This window comes from Cottoperca gobio, chromosome 15 (genome assembly GCF_900634415.1).
Source record: "Cottoperca gobio chromosome 15, fCotGob3.1, whole genome shotgun sequence".
Taxonomy (NCBI): Eukaryota; Metazoa; Chordata; class Actinopteri; order Perciformes; family Bovichtidae; genus Cottoperca; species Cottoperca gobio.
In genome coordinates, this window is record NC_041369.1 from 8084063 (window position 1) to 8109695 (window position 25633).

At 41.7% G+C, this 25633-nt stretch overlaps 1 protein-coding gene across 9 annotated transcripts; it reads right to left on the reverse strand.

The window, feature by feature from the left end:
* Positions 1 to 1251: 1251 nt before the first annotated feature.
* klc1b (kinesin light chain 1b) lies at positions 1252 to 25082 on the reverse strand. Of its 9 annotated transcripts, none has more exons than XM_029449193.1 (17): positions 24995 to 25082; positions 18219 to 18490; positions 17775 to 18005; positions 16503 to 16581; positions 15994 to 16222; positions 15761 to 15848; positions 15028 to 15129; positions 14304 to 14477; positions 13386 to 13485; positions 12116 to 12168; positions 11716 to 11783; positions 11395 to 11503; positions 11249 to 11257; positions 10813 to 10965; positions 3573 to 3697; positions 3352 to 3409; positions 1252 to 2776 (listed from the first exon to the last, which is right to left on the reverse strand). In XM_029449193.1, exons 2-17 carry the CDS (start codon positions 18465 to 18467, stop codon positions 2702 to 2704), a joined length of 1902 nt encoding a protein of 633 aa, XP_029305053.1. In that variant the 5' UTR covers positions 18468 to 18490; positions 24995 to 25082; the 3' UTR covers positions 1252 to 2701. The 9 variants fall into 9 exon arrangements, with proteins under 9 accessions (XP_029305053.1, XP_029305049.1, XP_029305057.1 ...); XM_029449190.1 differs by having other exon boundaries at positions 2702 to 2776; positions 16503 to 16584; XM_029449192.1 differs by lacking the exon at positions 24995 to 25082 and adding an exon at positions 24769 to 24951 and having other exon boundaries at positions 2702 to 2776; positions 16503 to 16584.
* Between the last annotated feature and the right edge of the window lie 551 nt (positions 25083 to 25633).

The window sequence follows — 25633 nt, forward strand, 5'->3', positions numbered from 1 at the left end:
CCATAGCCGCTTGATGCGTATTCCCTCTTTCCCTAGTGCAGCTTCCGGTGCCAGTACCCGGCGGGATAAGGCATACAACACTGCGACCCCCTGGTTCAACCGGATCACTTCAACTGCACATATGCAGAACACTTTCAAATCATGCAAATCATTTAAATTATTGAAAAACGTGGTTTCAAAATGCGTTTATCTCTTGTACATTAAATATTTTGGAAATTAATTATATTTTGTTACTATGTAATTATTTTTTTTAAAGTATGCAAAAATTAACCAATTTGGCCCTTAAGAAATAAATCCTATTGTCAGTTCACAGTATGTACTTTATTTTTTATGCAAATCAAATCTAACCAAATCAGTTTATTATTATGTTAAGTAGTTTATGTATAATTCTAGCTTCATAATACCTCTATATTAGTTGTCTCTATAATTCCTGTAGGTATGTCGATGCTCTCATATTACAGCAGCACATTCTGTACATTTAAGAGTTTGTCAGGTAGTAAATGGCACAAACCCAGTGAGTCCTTTCCATGCATAAATCACTCACATAAGGGGACGACCCCTGCTGGCACCACTGGTAGTACTGCGTGTGGGACTGGTGCCAGCTGGACCAGAAATATGGCACCAGTCCCTAGATGGCTGATAGAAACATGCAGTCGACCAAGCTGAAGGATTAAAGGGTCAAATCAGTGTTGCCGCTGATAGGAAGCGGCTGCAGTGAAAAGGACGATGCACAGTTGTAAAAATGGAATTAAAAAACATATTACAAAATGAGAAGTTCACGTTTCGGAGGGCATGGCATCAACTCTCATGCACTAACAAACTCTGCTGCTCTAATTTGTGGTTTCCTTTTCCGAGACGACTGGGAGAAGGAGCCTGACTGCTCTCGGTTAATTCAAAGCTCTCAGAAGTGATAAACGGTTGAGGCTACACATTAAAGCACTGACAAACTGAGAGATTACCAGCGAACAGAGAAACCCCGGGCTGACCTCGACCAAGAGGAGGGAACACTCTGGGAGACGTATCACATCTTGGCAAGGCATCAGGGTTCCCACACTTACTTACACGCTGACGTTTAAGAGCTTGCTTTGTGGATTTCTTTCTTTAATTTCTTTTATAATTAGATTTTGTCAAGTATTAACAAGGCATTTAAGAAGACAAGGTTTTTCAAATCCAGACACGTATACAGATTTCCAAGGGCTGAAGGCAATCCTTAAATCAGCCATACAAGAATAAATGACAAAATGACAAATATGAAATAGAAAATTGTTGGTTTTATTTTTCAATCATGATCAAAAAGTGGTTTCCGATTTGCTATCTCACAGTATTTACGACATATAGGATTAAGAATCAGATCCACATCAATGCTCATTCAACTCTTACCAACAATGACACTAATTTCCTGATGAATTCTATGATTTGTGAACGTGTGATTATATTCTATTGTATACATTTATTACAAATGATGAAAGGGAAAACATGTCAAACAAAGGGAACACAAATTAATCAAAAAAGACATTCCAGTTTCTTTTGAGCTTCAAAAAAAAAAGACAGAAGACACCAATCTGAGAATTGTGCAAAAAAAATCATCATCACATATCTAGACAAGTATCACACATTATGATCACTGTAAACAACATTATTAGAGTATGTGCTCAAAGTTAGCAGCTCTAACCTGCAGAGGACTGAGAAACAGCCAGCCTGCACAGGAGTCCTGCATGGCACCAGAGATCATTCAGCATGATCTTTTTCTTATTTTTGATATGATTATTTTATATATACAATTTAAAAAGTTGAAAACAATGTATGGTTGTGTTTTTCAGCACTCTGAGACAATAAAAGGCTCATAGATTATCCAACATTTACTCTGCAATGGAAGATAAACCGGTGCAGAAAAACACACTTGGGAGGTTAAAGCAGCAGCCATTTCAATTTCTAATTGTTTTTCAAAACATGTATGAACAAAACGTCATGCTTAACGAGTCACATGACTCAAATCAGTCAGTAAGATCAACACGTCACCCTGTTTCCCAAAGCTTTAACCAACACATTTGCATTGCAATGAAATCTCAATAGGCAAAATCATTAAATTAAAAATAAAATGATTTCTTTTAACAGTGTAATCAAGTCAACTTTACAGAATGTAATTCCAAACCCAACAAACGTATTTATTATATTTCTAGTTTTTGAGAAAATAGAAATGTACAAAGTATCTTTGTTTTCTAATTTGCACTAATAAACCAACGAATGGCTCAGGAAGACATGTGATCAAAACAACATAAAGGAGGAATAAACCAGAGCAGGTGACATTATGGCAACAGATGCAGTCAAAGTGCAGAGTCACAGTGGTTATGAATTGGGGGAGAGATGAGGTATGTTTTCTCTGGCCACATTTCGGAGCCACTGAGGAGAAAATGAGTGGAATATACAGCAGTCTATCTCTGGAAGACCAAAAAGCGACAACCTGGATTTAATAACAAACTGGGGATAAAACACAGCAGTTATGTACGTACATGCGTTGAGTGAAAATGTCTTTGGGTCTGAATCTTGGAGGATATGGGTCTTTGGGTGGGATGCTGACAGGCAGGGGAAGAAGGGTGTGTTGGGAGTCTGTGTGGTAGTGTCGGTGATTATTAGGGCTCAGCGAATGAGCCACAAGGTCGGAGCCTCTTTGGGTCAGGAACAGATCAGCTGATCCTGCTGCTCAGTTTCCAGTGTAGAGATCCACAGTGCTGGAACTCAGGCCCCGGCTCTCCCTCAAATTACTGCCTCCCCGAGTCTAACACGGAAACGGGAGAAGAGAGGGGAATGATATGACAGTTAAAACATAACATTTCCAATAATATAGTCTAGACCTATGTTATATATGTTGTTGAGTTGTGTAACATTATCCCAAATGTTTCCAACAATTTTCAAACCTAGAGAAATCAGTAATTCTAATCAAGGTCACGGTCCGGTCCATCTGTGATGGCGACGCGTCCCCTCTGCACATGTGTCAGCGCTGTGGTTGTCACACAGAATATAAACCTTTTAGATTTTGGTCGTTTTTCACTTTATATTTGAAGCGAATGAAGGGTCAGTGGACGTCTGGATCTTAAGTCATCAGCTGAGCAAACGTCAGCGTTAGTTTGTCAAACTGTGTTATTCAGTGTTTTCACTGGTGTTCATCTCCAGAGCCGTTTGATTTGGAGAGGAGGACCTCTGCAGTCAGCTCTCGGTAAAAACCTGCTGAACACTGAACGGGAGCAGCTGACAACTTGATCCCTTGCTACTTCACAAATTGCGTCTTTTGTCATCGTTTTGATTGAGAGACCTCTAGTGGTAGAACATGACAGATTACAAACTGTTGCTCACCTGGAAAGGGTCGTCGCTGGTTTTGTTCAGGTAATTCAAGGAAGCAGCTCGCTTCATGCTGTTGAACAAATAGTAAGAAAACAACGTTCATACAGTATCTGGTACAACAGAAGTATTCATAGAGCTGGGGAGTTATTTCCACACTAGGAATCTACTTGCTTCCCAAAAACATGAATTACTTCAACAAGGAGAATCATTTGGAGGATTTCAGCTGATCTTACTTGGTGCTGCGAGGTTCAGGCGGCCCGTTGCCCTGCAGTTTTTTAACCAGCAGCTCGCTGCTACGACGTAGGACGTCCCTGAGCTTCCCCAGAGAGCCGCTGCGCTGGAGGGCTCCACTGCCGTCCTGCAGACACACACAAGCATCAACCCATCCGTTCTACCCCGAAAGCACAAGCACAGGTTGGACACTCAGAAATACACATCTTTTTCTTGTTTGGAGGTCAAACCTGATATGAACAACATGAAGTTTATACATAAACACACAATACATTCTTTAAAGAGTAATTCATTCGGTGATACTGAAATATTGAGCTAGATTTGTGGATGTGAGCAATGTTAATGAGCATGACTTAAAATAATTGTCGTTATTATCATCATGAAACCATCAAGTAAATGAAGTTACATTAGAATCAACTGCAGTGACTTCTGATTTGCACATCCATCAGGCCGTGTTACTCGTGTGACGGTCTCATTGTGGTCCAACCGTTGTGCTGTTATTTACTTCTGCAGTATCTACAGCTTGATTGTTTATTGAAGGATCACCAACTACTCTGCTAATTGATACGTTCTCTCATTTTTAAAGACAAACTACCTAACACTGCTTAGTTTCAGCATCTTAGTTGGAAGAAGTTGCTGCGTTTCTTTGTCTTTTGTGAAACAGATGGTTTTGGTCTGTTTGGACGTCACTGTGGGCTTCAGGACATGTGACGGTCATCTGTCACTATATTCTCATTATGGACGTAATGATAATCCGGTTATCCAGAAATCAACCAGCAGACTAATGAAGAACATAATCACGCTCAAAGCTTTTTCTATCTATCCATCCATCCATTCATTGTTAGATTAGTCTTTATGTCGCTGTCCTGCTTTGTGTACGTTTTAATTACTAACCGACCGGTAAACGCAGTACGTGTACCGTCTGTGTCTGAGGTGTGATCAAAATGCAGTACAGGCTCATCACCAGCAGAGGATTTACATGTACTAAATATTTCTGTTCCACTGGACGGCTCGGCAACAACAGATGAGACATGAAACAATCCGTTTGCCACATTAATACAGACGTCTCAATCCGATGCAGAGAAAAAGACAAAACTTCACAAATGAAAAACTTTATTTGAGAATACCAACAAGTGTTGATGCAATAACCTTCACAATGCAGAATGGTAAATATAATGCAGTCCTACTTACTAAGATAGTGCTTATAGACCTTACCATTTATGTTCTTCCACTTAAGGAAACTGAAGTCACACTATATATGTCAAGCATAGACAGTTCAATAAATAAGCATTCCACTAACACAACAATATTGTCATAATTATGTGATGTACATAGTCAATTCTTTTTGTTCAGAGTTGCATTAGAAGTAAAGGTGTACTCATTGGAAGGAATGAAGAATCAAGTAGCATACCGAAAAGCCATATAATGAATGCACTTGTCAAATCTAGAAATACAGCCTACAATTACACTTTTAAAGATGTTAAAGTCATTTTACATTCAGTTAGTTAAACATCTGAAACAACATGTTGATCTTGAGGAAACACTCGCACTGTACGTTTTTGGTGTCTAAAAACATGATTCACCAAAGTGACAATGTTTACTTGCAAACAACGGTGTAAGAAAAATAAAAGGCAACGCACTCCATTAAGCTTTGTGTTCAAAATACAGAATCCAGAGTGGGCACTGTGACTGTACCACCGAGACATACACCAATACACTCAAACTACTGTGGAAGCCAGGCTTCCCTTCAATTATAACACTAGTTTCTACAACTGCACCAACAAATAAAAGGCAATTCTGGGCATTTACGTCTATGATCTTTGAGAATCTGCTATTATTTAGCAATCTCTCACGTGGCGAGGTGCTCGATGCTCCGGTTGGTCTCTGCCGTCATATATTTATGCGTCAGCCAATGTTGCTAATTCCCTTTGTAATTGCGAGCCACTGTGTACATACTGTACCAGCGCAGAGCCGGTTATGAATACTCAATCAAACCAAGGACACTGACGCCAGTGTGAGCAACTTGAGAATAAATTACCATGGCAACAACAGCTTGCTGTGATCTGAACAATTTGCTGTCAGCTGATGTTGGCCCTTCTGGTCTTTCACACCAGGCATCAAAACTACTGCCTTAATACTCAGCCACAAAATAAATCAACATTAAAAACAAAATGTAAACAAAAATGATACAAAATTTTAATTTAAAAAGGAAATATGTTTATTACAAGAAAACTAAAATGGCAACGCTCCCTTCTCATTTCCCATCAACTAGGCTGCACAAGTTCAAAAGAAATGACATAGTTTGATTAGCATGTGAAACTATACAGTACCATTTATTTCCAAACTGTTGAGGCTTTTGAATCTCATTATTGTTACAATAGTGAAACACAGGAAAACACACCTAACGGCTAAAAAAAAGAAAAAAAACACCTTTCTTTAAAACAAAACAAAATAAAATCAGGGCTAAATACAGGCACCAGGTTGGAAACTAGCTTTGAGGTCAACTTTCACTTGTTGTTGTAACGGACTGCGAGTGCAAACAAATTCAGAGTGAGACCAATGTAACTGCAGAAATCAGTCATATTGTTATATATCGACTGTATTAGCTTGGGTCGGAGTGATGTCTGGAGTCAAAGTTGACACCGATCCTAAAAATCTTTCATCTTTTGCCTTCTTCCAATAAGTTACTTTCCTGCTGCTCTTCTCCAGCCAAATAAATCTACTATGTACCTTTGAAAAATTACAAATGGGTGAAAACTGTGCGAGTGGCTTCCTCACAGGGAAAAGGTTTCTCACACAATGACTTTTTTTTTTAATGTTAAAGTGAGTGAAGTAATGATTTCCGACACAGGGTTAGTGAGAGGATAGAGAGTGAAAGGAAGAGAGAGCAGAGATGAGAAGACCAAAACGTCCCAGCAGTTGTCAGTTGACAGGGGGGAGAGGTGACAGCCGCGAGGGGGCTTTCTGAGCTTTCTCTGCTGCCGGAGGGGGCACCGGGAATGGCAGAGGAGCTGTTGGTTTGTTGGGACAGAGAAGGCCAGAGGGAACGACAACACACATCCTTTTGCTATTGTGTTGGGGAAGGAGAGAAGGATGGAGGAATAATCTTGATGGCTTAGGCCTGATAAAAGAGAAAAGAGAGAAACAGACAACAAACGGCACACATTGTAAGATTAAGAGCTCCGGGTTGGGCTTCCTACGCTAGACACCTACACAGATCTGAGCTTCATCCCTTTTCTACACTTCACTCTCGACTCGACGTGCAACCGTTTTACAAAACTGCACTTCTGTTCACTTCCTGTCAACGCTACAGTAACGTTACCTTCACCTCGCCTAGTTAGTTACTTTGCTTTTCACCTTTAGCTTTGCACATACCGTAAATACCGTTTACTGTCTTTTGTATGTCTATAGTACAGTGTCGATAAATAGCGAGGTTAGCCAGGCAACTAAAATGAAGAAAAGACCCGTCAGGTTTATTATTAGGAGGACGGTCATCTCTCAGGACTCTATGGCAAAGTGGGAAGTTAACATTCGAAGAGCCATGAGCCGTGAACATCAGGCGTTCAACAAGTAACTAGCTAACGGTCATCGAAGACACTGAGCTGGTTATCAATATGTAACAAAATAACCATAATATGTACAAAGCTAAGTGTGAAAAGTGAAGTCACTAACGTAAGGATGAAAAGGCGATCACCTGAAGACGAAGGTAACTGTAAAGTTGACAGGAAGTAAACAGACGCGCAGTCTGAAAACAGATATTTGTCCTACTGCATTGAGTAAGTGGAGAACTGCACTCGTCTCATGCTGTAGAACTCCTACAGCCTCTCCTGCTCCTAGTTCACTGTATAAACTGCAGCTTGGGCTCTTGTTGTCTTTATAAATCTCAGTTGAGGTATCCTACTCAAACTCAAATGCTGTGAAAATCCCTCGCTGTAACCTCACAGCTGCCTCAGGAGCTGCACTACAGCAAGCAGGTCAGGGATGCGGCAGGTCGGTGATTGCAGTCACCGTGACTCAGCTGTTTTTTTCTTTCCTCTCTGGGTACCAGGAAAGCTTAAACTTGGCACACTGCACCCAGCCAGTGACTGTGCACTGCAGACGTGGGACATCTGCAAGCATCAGCACTGAAAGGCGCATGCTGATATTACACTGATGATAAGGAGGGGGCTGACATTGTGAATCACATCTTAATGTGCAGCATTCTGGAGTCCTGCATTAACCTTAGTAAGATTAAAAAAATCCCTAAAATCTCATTTGTATCTGATGAATGATGAAAACATCTCAATCTTACTGTACTAGCCTCGGCTTGCCCTGTGTTCCCTTACCTTAATGACTAATGCACTATCTATCCTATTCATTATGTCACTGTATACCAACCCACCCAAGGAATGAGAGTTCAAGAGGGAGAGTACAATCCACTGGGTGAGGAAGAGGAAATTTGATTGACAGGCTGATTGGTTGTCATGGCAAGAGTGATCAACAAGGTAGTAGGTTAGTGAGTGACACGTAGGAAAGGAAAAAGGATGAAATATAGAAAGCATGCAAACAAACAGGCAGCACAATGAAGCGTCTAGCCAGGAGCACAAAGCGGACACAAACATACTTTTAAATCAAGTCATGCATAAAGAGACACACACACACACACACACTGTTCACACTACCAATTAACCTGAACACAAGTACACATTTGCTAACAGCTGCAGTCATCTGCTCAGCGTTACTTCCTTGTATGTCTCCACTTGTTCGACACAAACTTAGTAAATGAGCTCCTGTAAAGTGGCACTTAAATTAGTTCCATCTAAATGGTGCAATAATAAAAACAGCAGGTATTCGAATACAGAGGTTTTAACTGTCAGGATCAGCTGTCTGGGTATGTGAACCACTCCTCTCGCCTCAGTGACATATCAGACTTTCTGCGAGCAGACATGTTTGGGCAGAGCTCTACAGCAGCTGAGTGATAGACGGGCCATCACATCATCTCTCAGCAAATATCTACACGCAAGCAGACTTTAAAAGCCTATTTTCTAAAACACAGGGTGTTGTAGTTACGCATGTTTGCAGCTTTGTAAATGAATGGATTGATGGAGTTTGTTAAGCAATCTTTTAGTTAAAAAGCTTATGGTTTGTGACAAATTAGCGTTCAGGAACAATCTTTAAAAAGCACAAACAGGTCATGAGAATATTTTCTGTTTGGACTGTGTACATTTAATTTCCACTGCTACGGCCGTGACGTGAATAATGAAATGCTTGTACACACGCGCACACACACACACACACACACACACACACACCTCTGCATGCCGTCACAAGTTTCAAACACAAACAGCTGCACGCTCGGATGAATACACATGCCGTTGCCGTTGCTGCAGTGAATTTTTAAGCAGTTTTGAGTAGCTGTGTTATGCATTATGAACATGTGTAGAGAAGCATTCACATTCACACAACAGCCAGCAAACAAAACCCCACCCTTCTACTTAAAGGGACAGTTTGCATTTTTTGAAGTGGGGTTGCATGAGGTACTTATCCATCGTCTGATTTAGCGACAGTAGATGGTTTGGAATACCCGCACGGAAGTAAAGCAATGTACTGTGCTGTGGACGTGGACGGGGGCAGCAACTTATTGTATTTACTTACCAATTGCAAAAGGGCATAAAATAGCGTACACTTAGACCTTTATTTGAGGTGGCTAAATACAGTTTCCTGCTGCCCCCGTCCACAGCAGTAAATTGCTTTACTCCCACGCTGGTACTCCAGTCTGTTTCTCCAAACCGGGGGCGTGCCGACCTCCATTTACTGTAGATATAATACACCGACTATAGATAAGTACCTCACACAACCCCACTTCAAAACATACGACCCCATCTCTGTAACGTTACTCAGAAAGAGCGGCAGACATCAGGTTAACAGACATTTATGAACCATGTGAAAACGCAGCGAACACACACATGGTCCATTAGTGTGCATGTTAAGGGATAGCCCTGCAGGCTGCTGTTGCTACATGCAAGTTGGGACTGGGTTTGGTGCGGTGAAGGGCGTTGCTGCACTTTAGTGAGGGGAGGAGGCACAGGCTCAGACGAGGCATCACTGCTGGCACAAATCTGCCCTCTGGTTTATGTAAGCGTCACCAGAGGGCTTCTACAAGCTGGGACACGGCTCTAGCAGTGTCTCTCTAACTGCATACACTGCTACAATGAATATCATGTTTTCAGCTCTGACCTCTTTTAATAACGAGGAGAGAGGTGACGAGACCAATGGGACACACTGTGCAGAAATAAAAGCCCCGCGGTGAAATTAAACTAACGATTGTGGAGACAAAGCTAGAGTGGACGCTATAATTAGACAATAAAACAGCAGGATGAACGGTTACATATCAACCGCTCAGTTTACCGTGCAGAGAGATGAGCATCAAGGATATTGGGAAACGTTGTCAGTTGTGTTTAATAGCGGAAACATGAGACATCCTAATAGGGATTTTTGACAGGTTGCATCTCTGCGAGTCTCACTAAAGCAAATAAATATTTCATATGGTTGCCAGGGTGCCACAGATTGAGCGTGTGCCTTTTTGTTAGCGCTCCACTTGTGCAGAAGCATTGCCAGCAGAAGGACCACTTATTAAAACGAGACACTGGGACTTCACGGTCAAGCAATGGACGACAAAAAACATGAACATCTCGTCCAAAACAAACTCAGATGCTGTCGAAAACAACAGGTCAGCATGCCAAGACACTCAATCAGCTTTACATTTTTGCAAAAAAGGGTTTCCATGTTGACCTCACACGAGGAACAAGACACATCTACAAGGAGTATATGGACTGGTAGAGACACGGTTCACTGAGTGCAGCTACATCAAGAACTGGGAATGAGAAGCTCTTCCACTGATTATCTTGTCATTATGTATTATGTATGAAATCATTATGTAAAAAAGCAGGTTGTACAACTTGCACTATATTTAATAAATGTAATAAATAATGTCACTCATATTTACTTAGAACACTGACGTCATGCAGGAATGACTAGTTTGTGCAGTTTGACCACAGTGAGGAGATGGGAGTACAAAAACCTACATATTCATATATTCTTTTTTTTAACTTATTTTATTGTGTTTAAGTCAAAATGTTAAATTCCATCAATTTGTAGGATGTCTGTACCAGTCCACACTCTCTGGGACATGACTAACAACACCTTGTTCTTCCAGTGAGGTCACTGGCCGTGTTGACTGGACGATAGTGGATTTGTACTCACCCCATTCCAGTCGACGCCCATACTCACTTCCTCGCCGGTCTCAGAGCCACTCTCATACTTAACGCTGCTCAGGCTGTCCCTACTCCTCCGCCTGTCGCCGTCTGTATCCTTCAGGATCTCCACCACGCGTGTCTGGTGGATGGGGTCAATGCCCTGATGGGAATAACACACAAGTACGACAAACAAACAAACATGCCATTATTAGAACGAGCTCGGCGGGAGACATTAGCTTGTTGAGGAGGGTGAGAGTGTAAAGTTACATGGAGGTATTAAAAAGGGAGATTATGTTTTCGGTCTCTTTGAATGCATCCGCAGCACTGTCACTGTGGCATCGCAGAGACAAGGGAACATTTGAAATGTCTGTGAGGCGGGAGTGATGTTAGGGGAGAGAGGTGGAGGCTCAAAGGGGGCCATCAGTTAGAGACAAACCACTTACTGTGTTGCTCTGGATCCATAGCATTGTAAAGAAAGGGAAAGAAATATCATGAGATTTTGGGGACACAATTTAAGAATTTACAGAAACAGGATCTGATTATCTGCATGTAGAAACAGACAGTTTCAGCTCAGAAACATGCTGCTGACCTGCTTGCGAGACCTCACAGCGCACTCCTCCAGGGTGTCAGCAGCCTCCAGCTTGCCCTGCCGGCGGTACAGGGCCCCCAGGTTCCTCAGGGTGGTGTTCACTGTAGGGCTGGGCAATGAGACAGGCACACCAGTATTTACCCAAAGGTCTAAGGAAATTAAAACTGGCACAGCAACATATCACTGAAATAAAGAAGAACTGAAAAATAAAAAAGGTTTTCTACAATATATTGACACATTTGTAAAAGAACAAAGTGAAATGACTAATCTCTGTGATGATGGTCAAAGTTATAAAAACACACTCATCACGCTCGGCCTCACCTGTTGACTTTGCAGGCCTTGTACCAGCCTCCGTACTCGCCGTAGGGAGTGTTGTCTCTGTGCTTGCCCTGGAAGTAAATAAGGGAGGAGAGGAAGAGAAAAGAGCGTGAAGGGGAGTGGTGGATTCAACTGGATCAGCAGCATTTACCCTGTATTTACATAAAACTATCATACGCTCACTGGAGCTGTGTGTGTGTGTGTGTGTGTGTGTGTGTATATAAAGGAAAGCGCCCTGAAAAAAGGATTGTATTTCACTTTCCAGGAAGTGACATTAACAGAACTGGTTTTTCTTCTTCCATGTTACAACCAACGAGTTGACACATTTCATTCATTTAATTTGCTTTTAATATGGACTCTGCTTCTGTTCAGCATGAACGAGGCTGATGCACACAGTCCTCACCTTGCTCATCTCTTCCCTTTCCTCTGCATGCATCCAGATGGGCTTGTTTTCAGCTGCAGACAAACACACAGGAGGTTGGTCTACATATCGTACAACAGGACTGGAACACAGTTTAACAGATTAACCTCAGCAGGTTTCATTGAATCTGCCATGTTTATCCAACTATTTACGATGCAGGCTGAGCTGAGCTGAGCTGAGCTGAGCTTGCCATATTACCAAACTGACTAGGATAGTGAAATACGGTTTGTTTATTAGTCTGCAAAATATAGAGACACATATAGATATAGACACAGTCTGTTTCGACCTGGAGATTAAATATTATAACACTGGCTAAATGTTAAATACAGTGCTTAATATTATTAATAATAATAATAATAATAATAATAATAATAATAATTCAGAAAAATCTTTGTTGAAATTCAACATTTCTAGCAGATTCTTCCCTAAAAACATATCTCAATACAGAAAACACTACAAATGCACAATGTTATATTACTTATGCAATATATTTATTAAATATGCCCTTGTAAACCACACAAACATAGCACCTATAACTAATAAATTAATATATCTCACACCATTTGCTTGTGATAAAATAGAAACCATTGTTTTTCTTACATTCCCATGGAAACCAACTGTTGCTGCTTAATGCTGCTGTGCTGCTTCCATTAACCTTCAACTGCAGCAGGTTTGGAAAAGAAAACCCTGAGTGCTATTGTCAAGTTAAGTGACACATGGAAAATAAACCTCAGAAAGATGCTCTGACACTTTTGCTAAAAAGTGTCAGAGCATTGTGCCAAGTCCCTTTCATTCCTTTTTCAAAGCAGTCAATCTAATCCCCGGAGGAAAGCCAACAACAAACTAAACTTAAACTAAAGAGAAGAAAGTGCCAGAGTTCATCTTTCATACACGTTCACTCTTTATTTGTTCAAAAAGTGTGTTTTGCTTTGTGTCCTCTGAATGCTGAAGGTTGGCACCTTGCCTAGAACATCGTCCACTTTTTAACCCATGTGTCCATCACTCACTGCGCTCGCTGGTGTGAGACAAGCAGGAAGATAAGACAATGGTGGAGGAACGCTGAAGACAACAACACAACAAATCTAACCCATAAATTCTGAGGGGAAGTTTGATGTCACCCACCACCATTGTTCTCGTGTTTGTAGGTTGATTCAAAAATTTAAAAAAGAATTTCCACCACTGAAATATAGAAATAAAACATTTTAAAACTTGTGCTGCCAGATACCTCCAGATATCTCCTATGAGGCCTTACCATCAACAGATCCAAACTCTTTCTCATGAGCACGAGTCAGAATCTCTTTGTAGAGAATCTCAGCCTCCTTGTACTTCCCCTGTTTGAGGAAGCAGGACGCCTGAAGAAGAAAGAGGAAAGAAAGCACATCTTAGTGTTGTCTTACGATTTCCCCCCCCGAGACAGCGGGAGCCTTTCATCTGCATATTTCTCCGCAGTAACTCATGAAAAATGAGATAGTACCACCGAGGCTCCTGAATGTCTCCACACGGACTCTGCATCATCAGTGAGACGGGATAGAAGCAGAAAATATCGATACACTTGGGTATCGTGATATTAAGTTTTGTGATACTGTACATTTCTGTATTTACTTCCTGCAAGCACTTTTGTTTTACCGATATAGTCGAGTGTTGATTCCTTTGCTTAGACTGCACAGAAAGTAGTGCTATGATGTTGGATCTTACTGTTCTAAATGCATAAAAGCTTTTCTTGTAATCTCAATATATTGCCTTGCTTACATCTTCGAAAGATATTGAATCGTAACCCGTGTATGTTGGTATGCATCGTGTGGCCAGACTCTTGCCAGTACACAGCTGATGAGGACATCAAAGATGAGGACAAAAACATTCAGCTTCCTTTCATAACTCTTGTTTTAGAAAAGCATGTGTTGGAAAACAAAGTGTCCTTTTTGTAAAGTAAGGCACAGCAAAAACCTGACAAACATCATTGGATACAGTAAGGTTTTAAAAAACGTTTCATGTGGAAGCTTTGCAGGCAGAAAGCAGTTACAGTTTACATTCGCCCCCACAGAGACACTCGGGCTCACCGAACAGGAGAGTGATTCTGCTCACAATAAAACTACGCTCTGTGTTTACCTTCGTAGGCTCAATAGGGACTGCAATTCTTTGTGATCTGATGTGGTGTTAACTTGTCTCTCACCAGATTATTCTTGGTTTTGGCCACATTGGCATCATCTGGGCCCAGCCTGCTCTCATAGATCTCCAAGGCACGGCAGTAGTAGTACTCCACCTCCTCGTACTTGCCCTGGTTCTGGCAAAGCAGAGCTAGGTTGTTCAGCTGTTTGGCCACATCTGGGTGGTCCTTCCCCAGGACCTGAGGGAAATCAAGGACAAATGGTTGGATTTAAAATATCACTTTGTGCCCCTGCCTCAGCCTTTGGCTTCGTCCATGCATCTCTCCCTTCTGTACCGCTTGCTGCTTTCCACCAGGCTGCACTTCTGGCTGCTGCAGGCACTCAGGAGATCTAATAAAAGGCTGGCTCATCAATAGAGAGGATACAAAATAGGTTTCATGCAAAAAGAAACGCATTGTTCCCTGCTGGGCTCTGTAGCTTTGTCATGTCTCCTATCCATCTCCTGCCTTGCTCCCCAACGCCTGCTATTCATTTTCAGCTGTGCTCTCAATTAAACCCTTCCGACACGGGAATGGTCCCCAGCGGAAACTTCAGACAATTTAAGAAAATCATTTGCTCTTTTTCCTAATTATAGTTGCTGGTGTTACAGAAGCTCCAACTAACATTTTGGAAATATTATCACTGTTAATTACTTTATTACAATGAGCTAATTGTTCACTGGTTGAGCCTTGAGATGAGGCCTCGATAGCAAGTGCTGCTGTAGTGGTGCAATCCAGGGATGTGGCCTACCTTTTCTCTGATCTCCAGAGCCCTCTTACACAGAGGCTCCGCCTCCTTGTACTTCCCTCTCTTTCCGTACAGCACAGCCAAGTTGTTCAGCGTCGCAGCAACCTGGACATACAGAAAGAGAGCAAATCGGTATAAGGACACTTCCTTTCTCCACTTTGCTTTCGTACGGGCACTTCAGCTTCACAATATCAGAACTTTTACGGTTGTCTAATGGCTCATCACAGACCGAAAAATGTATTTCCAATTAGGCAGTCTTTTCAAAAAGCTCAAAGCCACCTGAATTACTCAGGATGGTGGTAACCTGCCTTTGGGTTTAATTATTCTGCATCGAGGATCAGACTGAGTGACAAGACTAACAATATGAGGCAAACTGCAGAGACCAGAGCTGCACTGGGCTAACCCTAATAGCTTCCTTTAGGCTTTACAGGGTGATTTGGTGCCACAGTGTAAATCGATCTGTTCACAAAGGCTATGAAATAGACCCATTGGTCTTTGTATTCTGTCTGCAAGGACTTTGAGGTTGGGTTCATGCTGGATGTATGAGCGGATATTCAGCAGTTGTGATTGATTCCTTTAAAGCCTGAAAGCGCATGTTCAAAAATCAATACTTTATGGTGGAAAGGTTGACTGTGCAGTCCCGAGTCTTTGTGCTATTATGAACCAACTCCACATGTATAATCTGATCTACGGTTATGTCCAAATGAAGATATGGTTGACGATGGCGGAGTCTTACAGCGGGATGGTCTTTGCCCAGGGTTTTCTCCCGGATGGACAGAGCATCGTTGAGCAGATGGGCGGCCTCTTTGTATTTGTTCTGATCCCTGTACGAGAGGGAGAGACAGGTTAACGTGATGAGACTGAACGCTTCTCTGCTCTAATGTGTGTAGAAAGGAGGGAAACATGCAATAAAAAAAGGAAAAACAACAGCAAAACTAGCAAAAGCTCCAATATGGAGACATGTCTGACCTATAGACCAAAGCCAGGATGTTGAGCATGGTGGCCACGTCAGGGTGGTCATGTCCAGAAGTCTTCTCCAAGTCCTCCAAAGCCTGCTTGCAGAGGGGGACAGCCACCTCGTACCTGCCCTGGGAGGCGTACTGGATCACCAGGTTGTGCAGGGTTCTCAGACGGGCGGGGATCTCGTAGCCTCCCTGCTGGGCTGCAGCCACAGCTGCACTGTTGTGTTGGTGCTGCACTGTGGGTCACACACACAGGGCAAAGGTCAGTTTGGACGTCAAAGGGATAAAACTTTGCAAACAACATGCAAACAATACTGTGGCTTCAAGGAATAGTTTGATTAATGTAATAATCATTTGTTTTCCAGACTATAAATACTTTTGTATTATTCGCTCTTTACTCTAAATGAGGACTATAACATTTTGGCAGCAAACTACCGTAGAAAGAAATGTTGTGAGGTATGATGGGTGAGTGAAATCACAATATTATGCTCAAGTGCTGAATACTGTTGTTCTTACTTCCTTGGCCATGCTCCTCTTCATCATTGGGGAAGAGGTCATCCAGAGAGTCCTTTGGTGTTTCTCGGTCCTTCTCGTCCTGCTGAGAGGAGACAACAAACCTGCCAGTCAGATCCTCTCAACACAGAGCGGGAATCACAGAAGACCATCAGGCAACACGGTTATTTTTAAATGATCTTTTCAAACATTTACGCTCAGGTGTCCTTTAAGATAACTACACATCATATTCAGTATAGTCATATCAAAGATGGACAAACAAGGATACAACATTATCTTGTAGTTACAGACATGCAACTGTTTAGAAACATATATTCAGCACTCCACATTAAAATGATACTTTATGTCATGAGCTCATTATTGTAGGATGAACTGGATACTAAAGATAAACAGAACTTTAGATTTAGCAAAAGACTCCATATGTATCTGCTCCGCCAATCACTCGTCCTGTGTTCTCAATTTACAAAATCATATTTGATATCTTTTGGTTGCATGACGGTGTCCCCTAGTTTTGCATTCATTTGATGGAATACCTTTAGGCGTCTTCATAGATCCATGTCTTATTATGATGCAGCCTTAAAGCAGTAACGTCAGCGTTCTTTCAAATGACGTGATTTCAGTTTGACTTTAACGCAGAACACCGTTACACGCTGGAAAATTGAAAAGCTGCTTTCAGAGCAAGAATAAGTATCCTTCAGGTTATTGGCAGGATCGATTCCCGCAATAAGCAGTTATTGGATACAGGCTATTACAGCCTCTTTCTGAAGAATAAGGTATATGCAGCGATTCATCCCCACAATTAGATCAGAACAGAACAAGACCAGAAAGGCTCATTCCTGTAAGACCACGCAGCAGTTTTACTTTCTCCTGTATTGGATACCAACGAGTGTTTGTTGCCCTTTAGCGTTACATCAGTCGTTCTAAGGCAGATTCAAAGTAAATATTGTTCCAAGTCGGATCAGTAACCGGATCTGTTTTAGTATTTTCTGAATATTTCTGCCACATTTTGCTCATGATAACTAACAAGTTCTCTCCATTTCACGGCTTCGCCGGAAAAATAAACATAATTGAACTCTGTGCTTTCCGGTTAACATTGCGAAAGAGGAACAATATATTGGAAAGAATCCTGCTACAGTAAGGACAATTAAACCCCAACACACAAAACATGGTGGAATTAAATAAATCAAAAATGTATCAGCCCAATCTCACAAGAATATATTAGTGACCAAGTATTAATCTGTGGATGCATCTGTAATAGTTCACACCAGTACTTACAGTGGGTGAGACGTCTTCATCATATTTTTTGAGCTGGTTCATGAACTCCAGGTGCTTCTTCTCCTCCTCCAGCTGGGCCACGCTCTGCTCGCTCTTCTGCAGCTTCTGCTGGGTGTTGGCCAGCTCGTCCCGCAGCCACTGGTTCTCCTGACAGAGCCTCCTCACCTGCGCACGCAGCTTCTGCTTCTCCGACTCCACCGCGTTCAGGTGGTTGGAGAGGGCCATCATCACCTGGGATGGAGACAGCATTGAAGAGCGATGGTCGTTTAACAAGGACAAAATGTTGCAGCGGCAAAGCAGGAGAGAACAAACTGAGGCTGATTCTGAATCATGACCACCACACAAGCTCAGTATAGAATGAGGAAGCAGACACACGCACACACAGTGGAAGACTACATTGCTGTAACCCACTTATTTTTTGCCAAAACTATCACAGCGTCTTACCTGTGCTTCTCCCAGGCCCAGTTCAATCATCTCCACGGACTTGCGGAGCAGGTTGGACTTCTCGTGCACCAGGTTGGCCTCTTCATCCTTCTTTAGGCACTTGATGGTCTCCAGGAGGCTGTGGAGGATGGAGTTGTGCTCATTCTTCAGGGCCTCCAGACCCTGGATCACCAGCTTCGTGTTGGAGATGATCTCCTCCTGAGAGAGCTTCTCCAGCTTCTCTTCCCGTGGATACACCATTGTGGACATCTTCTATGTAAGCTCAGGGAAACCTGTAGAGAATAAAAGGGCTGTTATAACAGGCTCACACACTGGACACTGTGGGAACATTTAAACGGCAGCAGCCACATTAAAAGGACATTTTCATAACGGTCTTCCAAAAGATGCAGCTGTGCTTGTTTAACACAGACCCCGAGAGCTCGGCTGAACAGCAACCGTCTCAACATGTCTCGTTACTTTTCCTCTGTTCAACTCAAAGTATCTTCAATTTCAAATGATCTTTCTACAAACCATCGAAGGCATTTTCTGTGGAGTGACGTGACAGAGTCCAATGAATATCAATGTGCGACAGTGTAGAGCCCCGCCCTTGATGCTGACAGACAAGTCATTTCTGTGCTCCACCAGCATTATCCACGAGCAACGTGACAGCCATAAAAGTGGTCATCAGCTCATGTTTTTTCCCCACAGGGACCATGGGGAAAAAATTACATGAGTGGGATAGGTCAGCACTTCTTCAAGCTGTTAAATTCAGAATGTATGCAATAAGATGAGTAAGAAGGCTCGTTAAATAAAAACACGTGAACTACACTCCAACCAAGTCTTGTGAATTACTCAGCTGCAATGGACACATACAAGACACGTGTATAATACCGGCTTTATGCATAGCCCAGGGGCCACAGGGGCATATTATTATTCTGGTGGACAGACTGTTGGGATTTGGCACCTGAAAGAAGCTCTGGTTGTGAGAAGGGCTGCAGCTTGCAGTGTAACAGAGGGCACACAGATGCTGCGGTGTGGGGGCCTTCTGGTGCCAGCACTTTATCCAAACAGAGGCCTAGCTGGCTGTCTGACTGGCTCAAGAGTCAAGGAGAGGATGACATGACAAAAGCCTCAGTATTACAGCTTAGCAGCTGGTCAAATCGCAGAAAACAACTCCAGTGTCTATTATATATTGTGTTCTGGAGAGATGTCAGCCCTTTGGTGAGTGCATGGAACATGTGCCATTTTCCCCAAACAGTCTGAAGATAGCCTGTGACTCACTGAGCCACGTCACAGTTGGCTACATCAGGCAAATGTCAGGGCAAAAAGCAGCCCTGCCCTTCCGACCAGGCAATGTTGAGCCAGTGAATTCTGTATATTCACAGCAGTGAGAATAAGAGGTTATGGAGGATAAACACCAGCTGAGAGCCATCTGCCAAGAGAAGAATATACTACACCATTAGTGAGCCGTTCCCTGTTTTGCTACTTGCATTTCCGCAATAGTCTATTAAAAGCAGAACATTTAGTAGAAATAAATAAATACATACATTTAAAAAAGCCCTAAAACAACTGCAATAAATAACTATTGATATATAAATAACTATCAGAAATGGCTGCTCGGTTTGCAACTAACAATTATTTTCATTATATTCAATTAATCTGATGATTATTTTCACATATAATTGATTAATTGTTTATTTTCAGTGGACCTTGGCTCAGCTTTACAGCAGACCCTTGCACTGGCAGAAACACAGATAACACAGCCAACTGGGTCTGTTGCTAGTTTCCAGACATTAGGTCCCTCCTCTGATGTAATGCATGTGACATCATGTATTCACAGCTAGGCTCTGTTATTTATGATGCTAATATATTTCATGATGGACACTAGACCAGCGCTCAGAGGCAGCTACTGAAGTCAACTAATGGGCAACTAGATGTCAGTCAGCCTGTGGAAATGAGCTTTATTCAGGATGACACTGGAGCCTGCAGACCACCCGCTGGAGGCTCCGGATGGGCAGAAGAACAGATCGATAATAAAGTGTCAGGTAACCCAATAGTACGGAGTGTATGGGAGGATACAGAGGAGACATGAGCATTATCTGCTGCCAGGTGAAAACCTCTCAACTTGAAATGATAGTTTTTCTTTTCCTCCAACTAAAAGCTTTACCAACCTTTGGATCGTGAACCTGCTTACTTAAATCCATTGAAGAATTCAAAAAATGCATAATGTTCGAAGAAAAAAGGTATCAATAGATTTTTCTATTTTTCCTTTCGGTTGAATTCCTGAAGCCTCGGTGTGGTGAGGGCTAACGTGAATGTGGGAGTAAGCCTGATGCAAAGCTGCTAGCATCTTGTTTAAGCTATTAAAACGCTGCAGCAGTGCTCACTGATTCATACTGAGCATATTATATATACGATACCCAAAGGTGCCATTGAGCATCTCTCATCTGCAATTTAGTACTTTATTGCACTGCATATACGATCATATCTTTACTTTCATTTGAAAACGGAATAGCAGTAAAAAGCTCATTCACAGAGACAGCCAACGTCTTCAGGGAAGAGCAGAATCCATTAAGCATTTTTCATCCACATCAAATAACTATTTTAATGAAACATATAAAAAATAAAACACTTGCACTCTTTCAAAACCACTTCAGATCATCAAATATATACATGCAAGGAAGACTAAAAAGAAAAATGATCTCGTTGCTGCCCGACATTTAAAAAACATAATTGAGGCTAAATATCAAGATCAAATGAGCATTTACTCAAAACAGATCTGTTTAGTCTCTTTAGTACAATACTCTTCTGTGTAATGGTCATGTTAAACACATGCTTCGAATACAAACACACTAAATGACCAGAGGGCTAATATTCAGTGGTTGCAAGCGTGCAGAACAGTCAAATGTGCTAACTGGAAAAGTTCGTCAGTAGGCAAGAAGTAACACGTTTTTGGGAGAACTCGCATGAACAGTACAGATAACTGGAAGCTTACTGACTCACTACTTTACATAATAGTCTATTCTAAGGCTACATACAAATCAAGCTGTACTCTCGTTTGCATGGTCAAAGACATGACCGTCTTGTATAAAAGTTTGAGTTCAGCAGCATTTAGAATCACATGCTATGTGATCATTATGCTACAAAAAGCACTAAAGTAAGCCAAGGCAGGGATTATAAAACCCTAATTGCATAAAGAAATGTCAGACAGATGAGAAGTTTGCTTTGCTACAGCACTTGTCTTTCTGATTAGGGCTGGCGACTAAGCTCTTACCTGCTCGGAACAAAATATGAAATGATTTATTTGAAAGATCAAGCATATTCACAGATCAGACAGATTATTACCATGTACAGTTACTCGGAGCCCCAGCAGTTAAACGTCTATGTGGATGAAAGGCCTCACTAGCTGAGAGTACGAAGTAGCTAACAAAGAGAAGAACTGCTTTCATGTCCGTCGGGGAGAAACGAGCAGCTCGCCTTGATGAAATACACAAACACCTGTATCAAGGACTTCCTCAGACTGCTGAAGTTAATATTTTCCAAGTCTTTAAAGAGCTGAGATAAAGTCCAAAAGGCCTGTTTTGTTTTGTTGTTACAAAAGGCCTGTCCTCGAATTAATCTTTAACATTTACTTGTTTGCGTTTCATACAAAACATGTGCACATAAAACATCCGATAGCATCAAAGGTTAATATGAAATGCATCAGACTGATAAATGTTCCGGCTCCAACTAGTGAGGCCCAGTCTGACTTCTCATACTGCTGAGATGGATTGCAATACTTTTGGGAAAATAGAACAAATGCACTCACCATGTACATGTCACTCATTACACTATACAATAGCAGCACATGTTCATATGATTTGGACTTTTATCTAAATGCCCTCATGATCAGGATCACGTGTTGTCAAGGTTCAGTAGCAGCGAGATATGTAGCTAGTAAGAAGAAATGTTTACGTCTTAAATAGGCAAAAAGTAAAACACAGGCACACGAGGAAATCAGCTCAGAGCCTACCGTTACAACACATACGCAACACAGACGAGACATTATCTTTAGTGCATTAATGGATTTTCCTGCCTCTTATTGGTACTTTGCAACAGAAGGACTATTTTATAGAAAGTAGCTTTTCTACTGTGATGATGATGATTATACAATATATTAGGACCATTACAGAGAAACAACCTAATCCAAGCAAACGGGTCATGGCTTTTTTTTTCATGAGGAAAACGATAGGAAACAACTGACCGCATATGAAAAAAGGGCAAATTACAATCTCAAAGAGTCTGTAGATCCATTACAAAACCCACTAAATGCCTACTAAAGGCTGAAACCATATAATAACAATGCTGCCAATGTTTCCATCTGATACAGCTTGCTGGACCAGAAAACTAACCTCGGTTTCAGTGGCAGATCACAGCCTCATACTTTGGCACGGTAAAGAGCTGATGAAATAATGACGACTCCTCCAGCAATAGCGCTAAAGCCTGGCAAAGTGCATCATAAAAAAGCTGTGCTAATCCAAAGTGATCCTCCTTAAAATGAAAAAGGAACGCATCGGTGTGAAACAGGCGAATTGAAATGAACCAGACAGGAATGACAGTGACGACCGCCAATGGTGGGGAGAGGAGGACGGAAGCTGCTTGCGGGATGATGATGACCTTCCCACTGCTCCGTCAGAAAGAAAACATCAGCCCAGGGCGCACATCAAGAGACAGCCCCGCCCACAGAGGGAGGAGAGCAGAGAAGGGTGGAGGAGCAGGTTGGATGGGGGAGGGAGCCATCCTGATCTAGACTCTGCTCCTTTACACTCATCAGACACAAAGGAATGGTCTAATGAGAGTCAATGACACTGTTTACAGGCACAAAAGGAGTTTCACACGCCACCTAACTTTAACCCACTGCAAAGTCAAAACCTACCGTCTCGTGGTACTAGACATAGCTCCTGGCGCTCTATTCTCACCTTAGCACTAAGTTAAGATGCCTGGTGAGCCAATTTCACTTTTCAAAAAATCAAACCACTTACCTTGTGCAGCAATTTGAGAACTATCTGGTTTCTGATAAAAGGAAATTGCAGCAGAAATCATAGCACATCCGGCCCAGACACCAAAACAAAATGCCCAAGAGGGGTGAGCAGTGTTATGAAAGACAGTTCTGTGTTTATAGAGACAACTTTGTGGACTCTGTATTGACTACTTTATTTCCCTCTGAGCAGTGGAAACTGTGGCCATCTCTCTGTCAAGTTTGCCCCTCCAGAGATCCACTCTTCATTAGTCTCCATCTCAAGGAGTGGCCTCAAGGCTTACATTATTACATCTCCCTTTGGAAAACACCATCATTGTCACTTAGGCCCTCATTTCTTCTCATCTCTCCCTACCATCATTGTACTACAGTTATTCAAGTCGATTGTGCTTTGGCACACTGATCTCCAGGGGAGAGGATAAACTGAATGACCCGTAATAGAGTATAAATATGTACTTGATACTGCTGAGTGTAATTGCACATAGAATCTTACTGACATTAGGGCAGGAGAAACACTCTTAATAAGCTGCTACCTTTTTCTTCTTTAAAACCTAGTGGCTTTGGTTTCAAGCACACTACATTGATAAGTATATACAACCTTATCAAGAAAGGTAAGTTGGAAATTCCTAATGAGCAAATACAAAACATAGCACAAGCTATGTAAACAAGCCATTTGAGAGAGGTTGTGGTGCTTGATGGTAGTATAATAGTAAACTACTATCAAAGAAAATGGGAAAAAGGCAGACTGTGGTGGGTGCATCAACAAGCCAGTGGCTGATTTATGTGACATCTCCTGGGAGACGCATTTCCTGTATACTTGATGAAGTGTGACACCTCCAGACCACCTTATCTTCCTCTGTTTACTGCACAAACAGCAACGACACGGTTTGCATCAGTATCAGACACAAAGGAGAGCCAGCCATCAAGAAGGGTGTGGCAGGGCCTGGGACAACCAGGAGGGAAGTGCCACCGACACTGTCCACAGTCATCCGTCACACCAGTGAGACCAGCTGCGAGAAGGCGGTTTCCCTACAAAAGGGTAATCTGAAAACTGTCTGCCTGCATTTTGCTACCGTTACTGATGCAGTAAAAGATGGCAGGTAAAGAAACTGCGTAACCAGAGGATTATAATGTAGAACATATGCAGTGACACCTGTGCTTATAACACTGTTGTCCACACAATCGTACAACGACGTAGCCGTCAAACACAAAGCTAGACATTTGATGTAATATCGTGGTAGCTACATGTTAATGACTCTGCACAACCGCAACGTGTATGGCACACAAACAGAGAGTCTTCTGAACATTTGCAAATTAATCCAAAACATAAAACAACAGATCAGGTGGTCTATCATTTGACTCGAGCGCTGCTCATGATTAGACACACAATTACATTAGATGTTATGACTTTCACAGTTCACAACGGGGCAATGATTGTATGCCTCCATCTCACGTAATGGAATTATCTGATAACAAAAAGGCCATATTTTGCTCGTTCTTCAATTTACTAGATAAATTGTCATGATCTTTTACACGCTCATTCATTTATCGTACCTCACAGTGGAGCTTGCTTTTTGATCTGTTTAGCGACTTTGATAGTTAGCTTCGGCTAACCAGCTAGCATCACCACTCCCTCGTTGTTACGAGCTCCCCCTGTTCAACCAGCCGAACTCATCATTTATATACACGGTATTTTACATTGTTACCACTTAAATACACGGTCATACACAGGGTTCAAACTATTATAATATCAGTTAGTGAAAATACAGCTATCACTTACCAAGAGCTAGGACTGACGGCTAGCTCAGCCCCTTTAAATCCAAAATGTCTCCAGCACCGCAAGATTCTCCCAGCAGCCTCTGCGGCTGATTTAATTATAGTGACGTCATGTTTTGTTTTCGATTTTTGACGACCTCCCAGATTATCTATCTATCTATCTATCTATCTATCTATCTATCTATCTATCTATCTATCTATCTATCTATCTATCTATCTATCTATCTATCTATCTATAGAATTGGTTCAGATTACTTTGAAGCATTGTCAATTGATCAAATTTACCCTTGTAAAAATGACTGGCACAAACTATAAGTGTATATATTATATAACTGCTGTGTGTAGTTTACTAAATGAGGGATACTGCTTGTGTTATGAAAGCAAAGCGATTTATGTTGTTGCTGTTTATAATCAATCACATGAAGGATTTTGAAAAAGGTTTCATACTTTATTAAATTGTGATATTTAAAAGATGCAATCGAAAATGCAATAAAGTAATCCTTGACAATGTAACTATTATCTAATTGCACTTTTTTTATAAATATAATCTGTGTTGATTATAGTTACTTATTTTAGTTGTTACTTATCTGTTTTAGTGTCTACAAACACAAAAGTCTAATATTTCTCAAATCTTACATATATT

Bases quoted from the DNA above. Each gene is read 5' to 3' on its own strand.
- klc1b (XM_029449189.1), bottom strand. From the start codon at position 18,467: ATGTCCACAATGGTGTATCCACGGGAAGAGAAGCTGGAGAAGCTCTCT. The intron at 15,130-15,760 runs GTAAGACTCCGC...CTGTATGTCCAG, and splicing joins TGGGCAAAGACCATCCCGCT to GTTGCTGCGACGCTGAACAA. The intron at 3,698-10,812 runs GTGAGTACAAAT...GTGTGTCTGCAG, and splicing joins TGGGCGTCGACTGGAATGGG to GACGGCAGTGGAGCCCTCCA.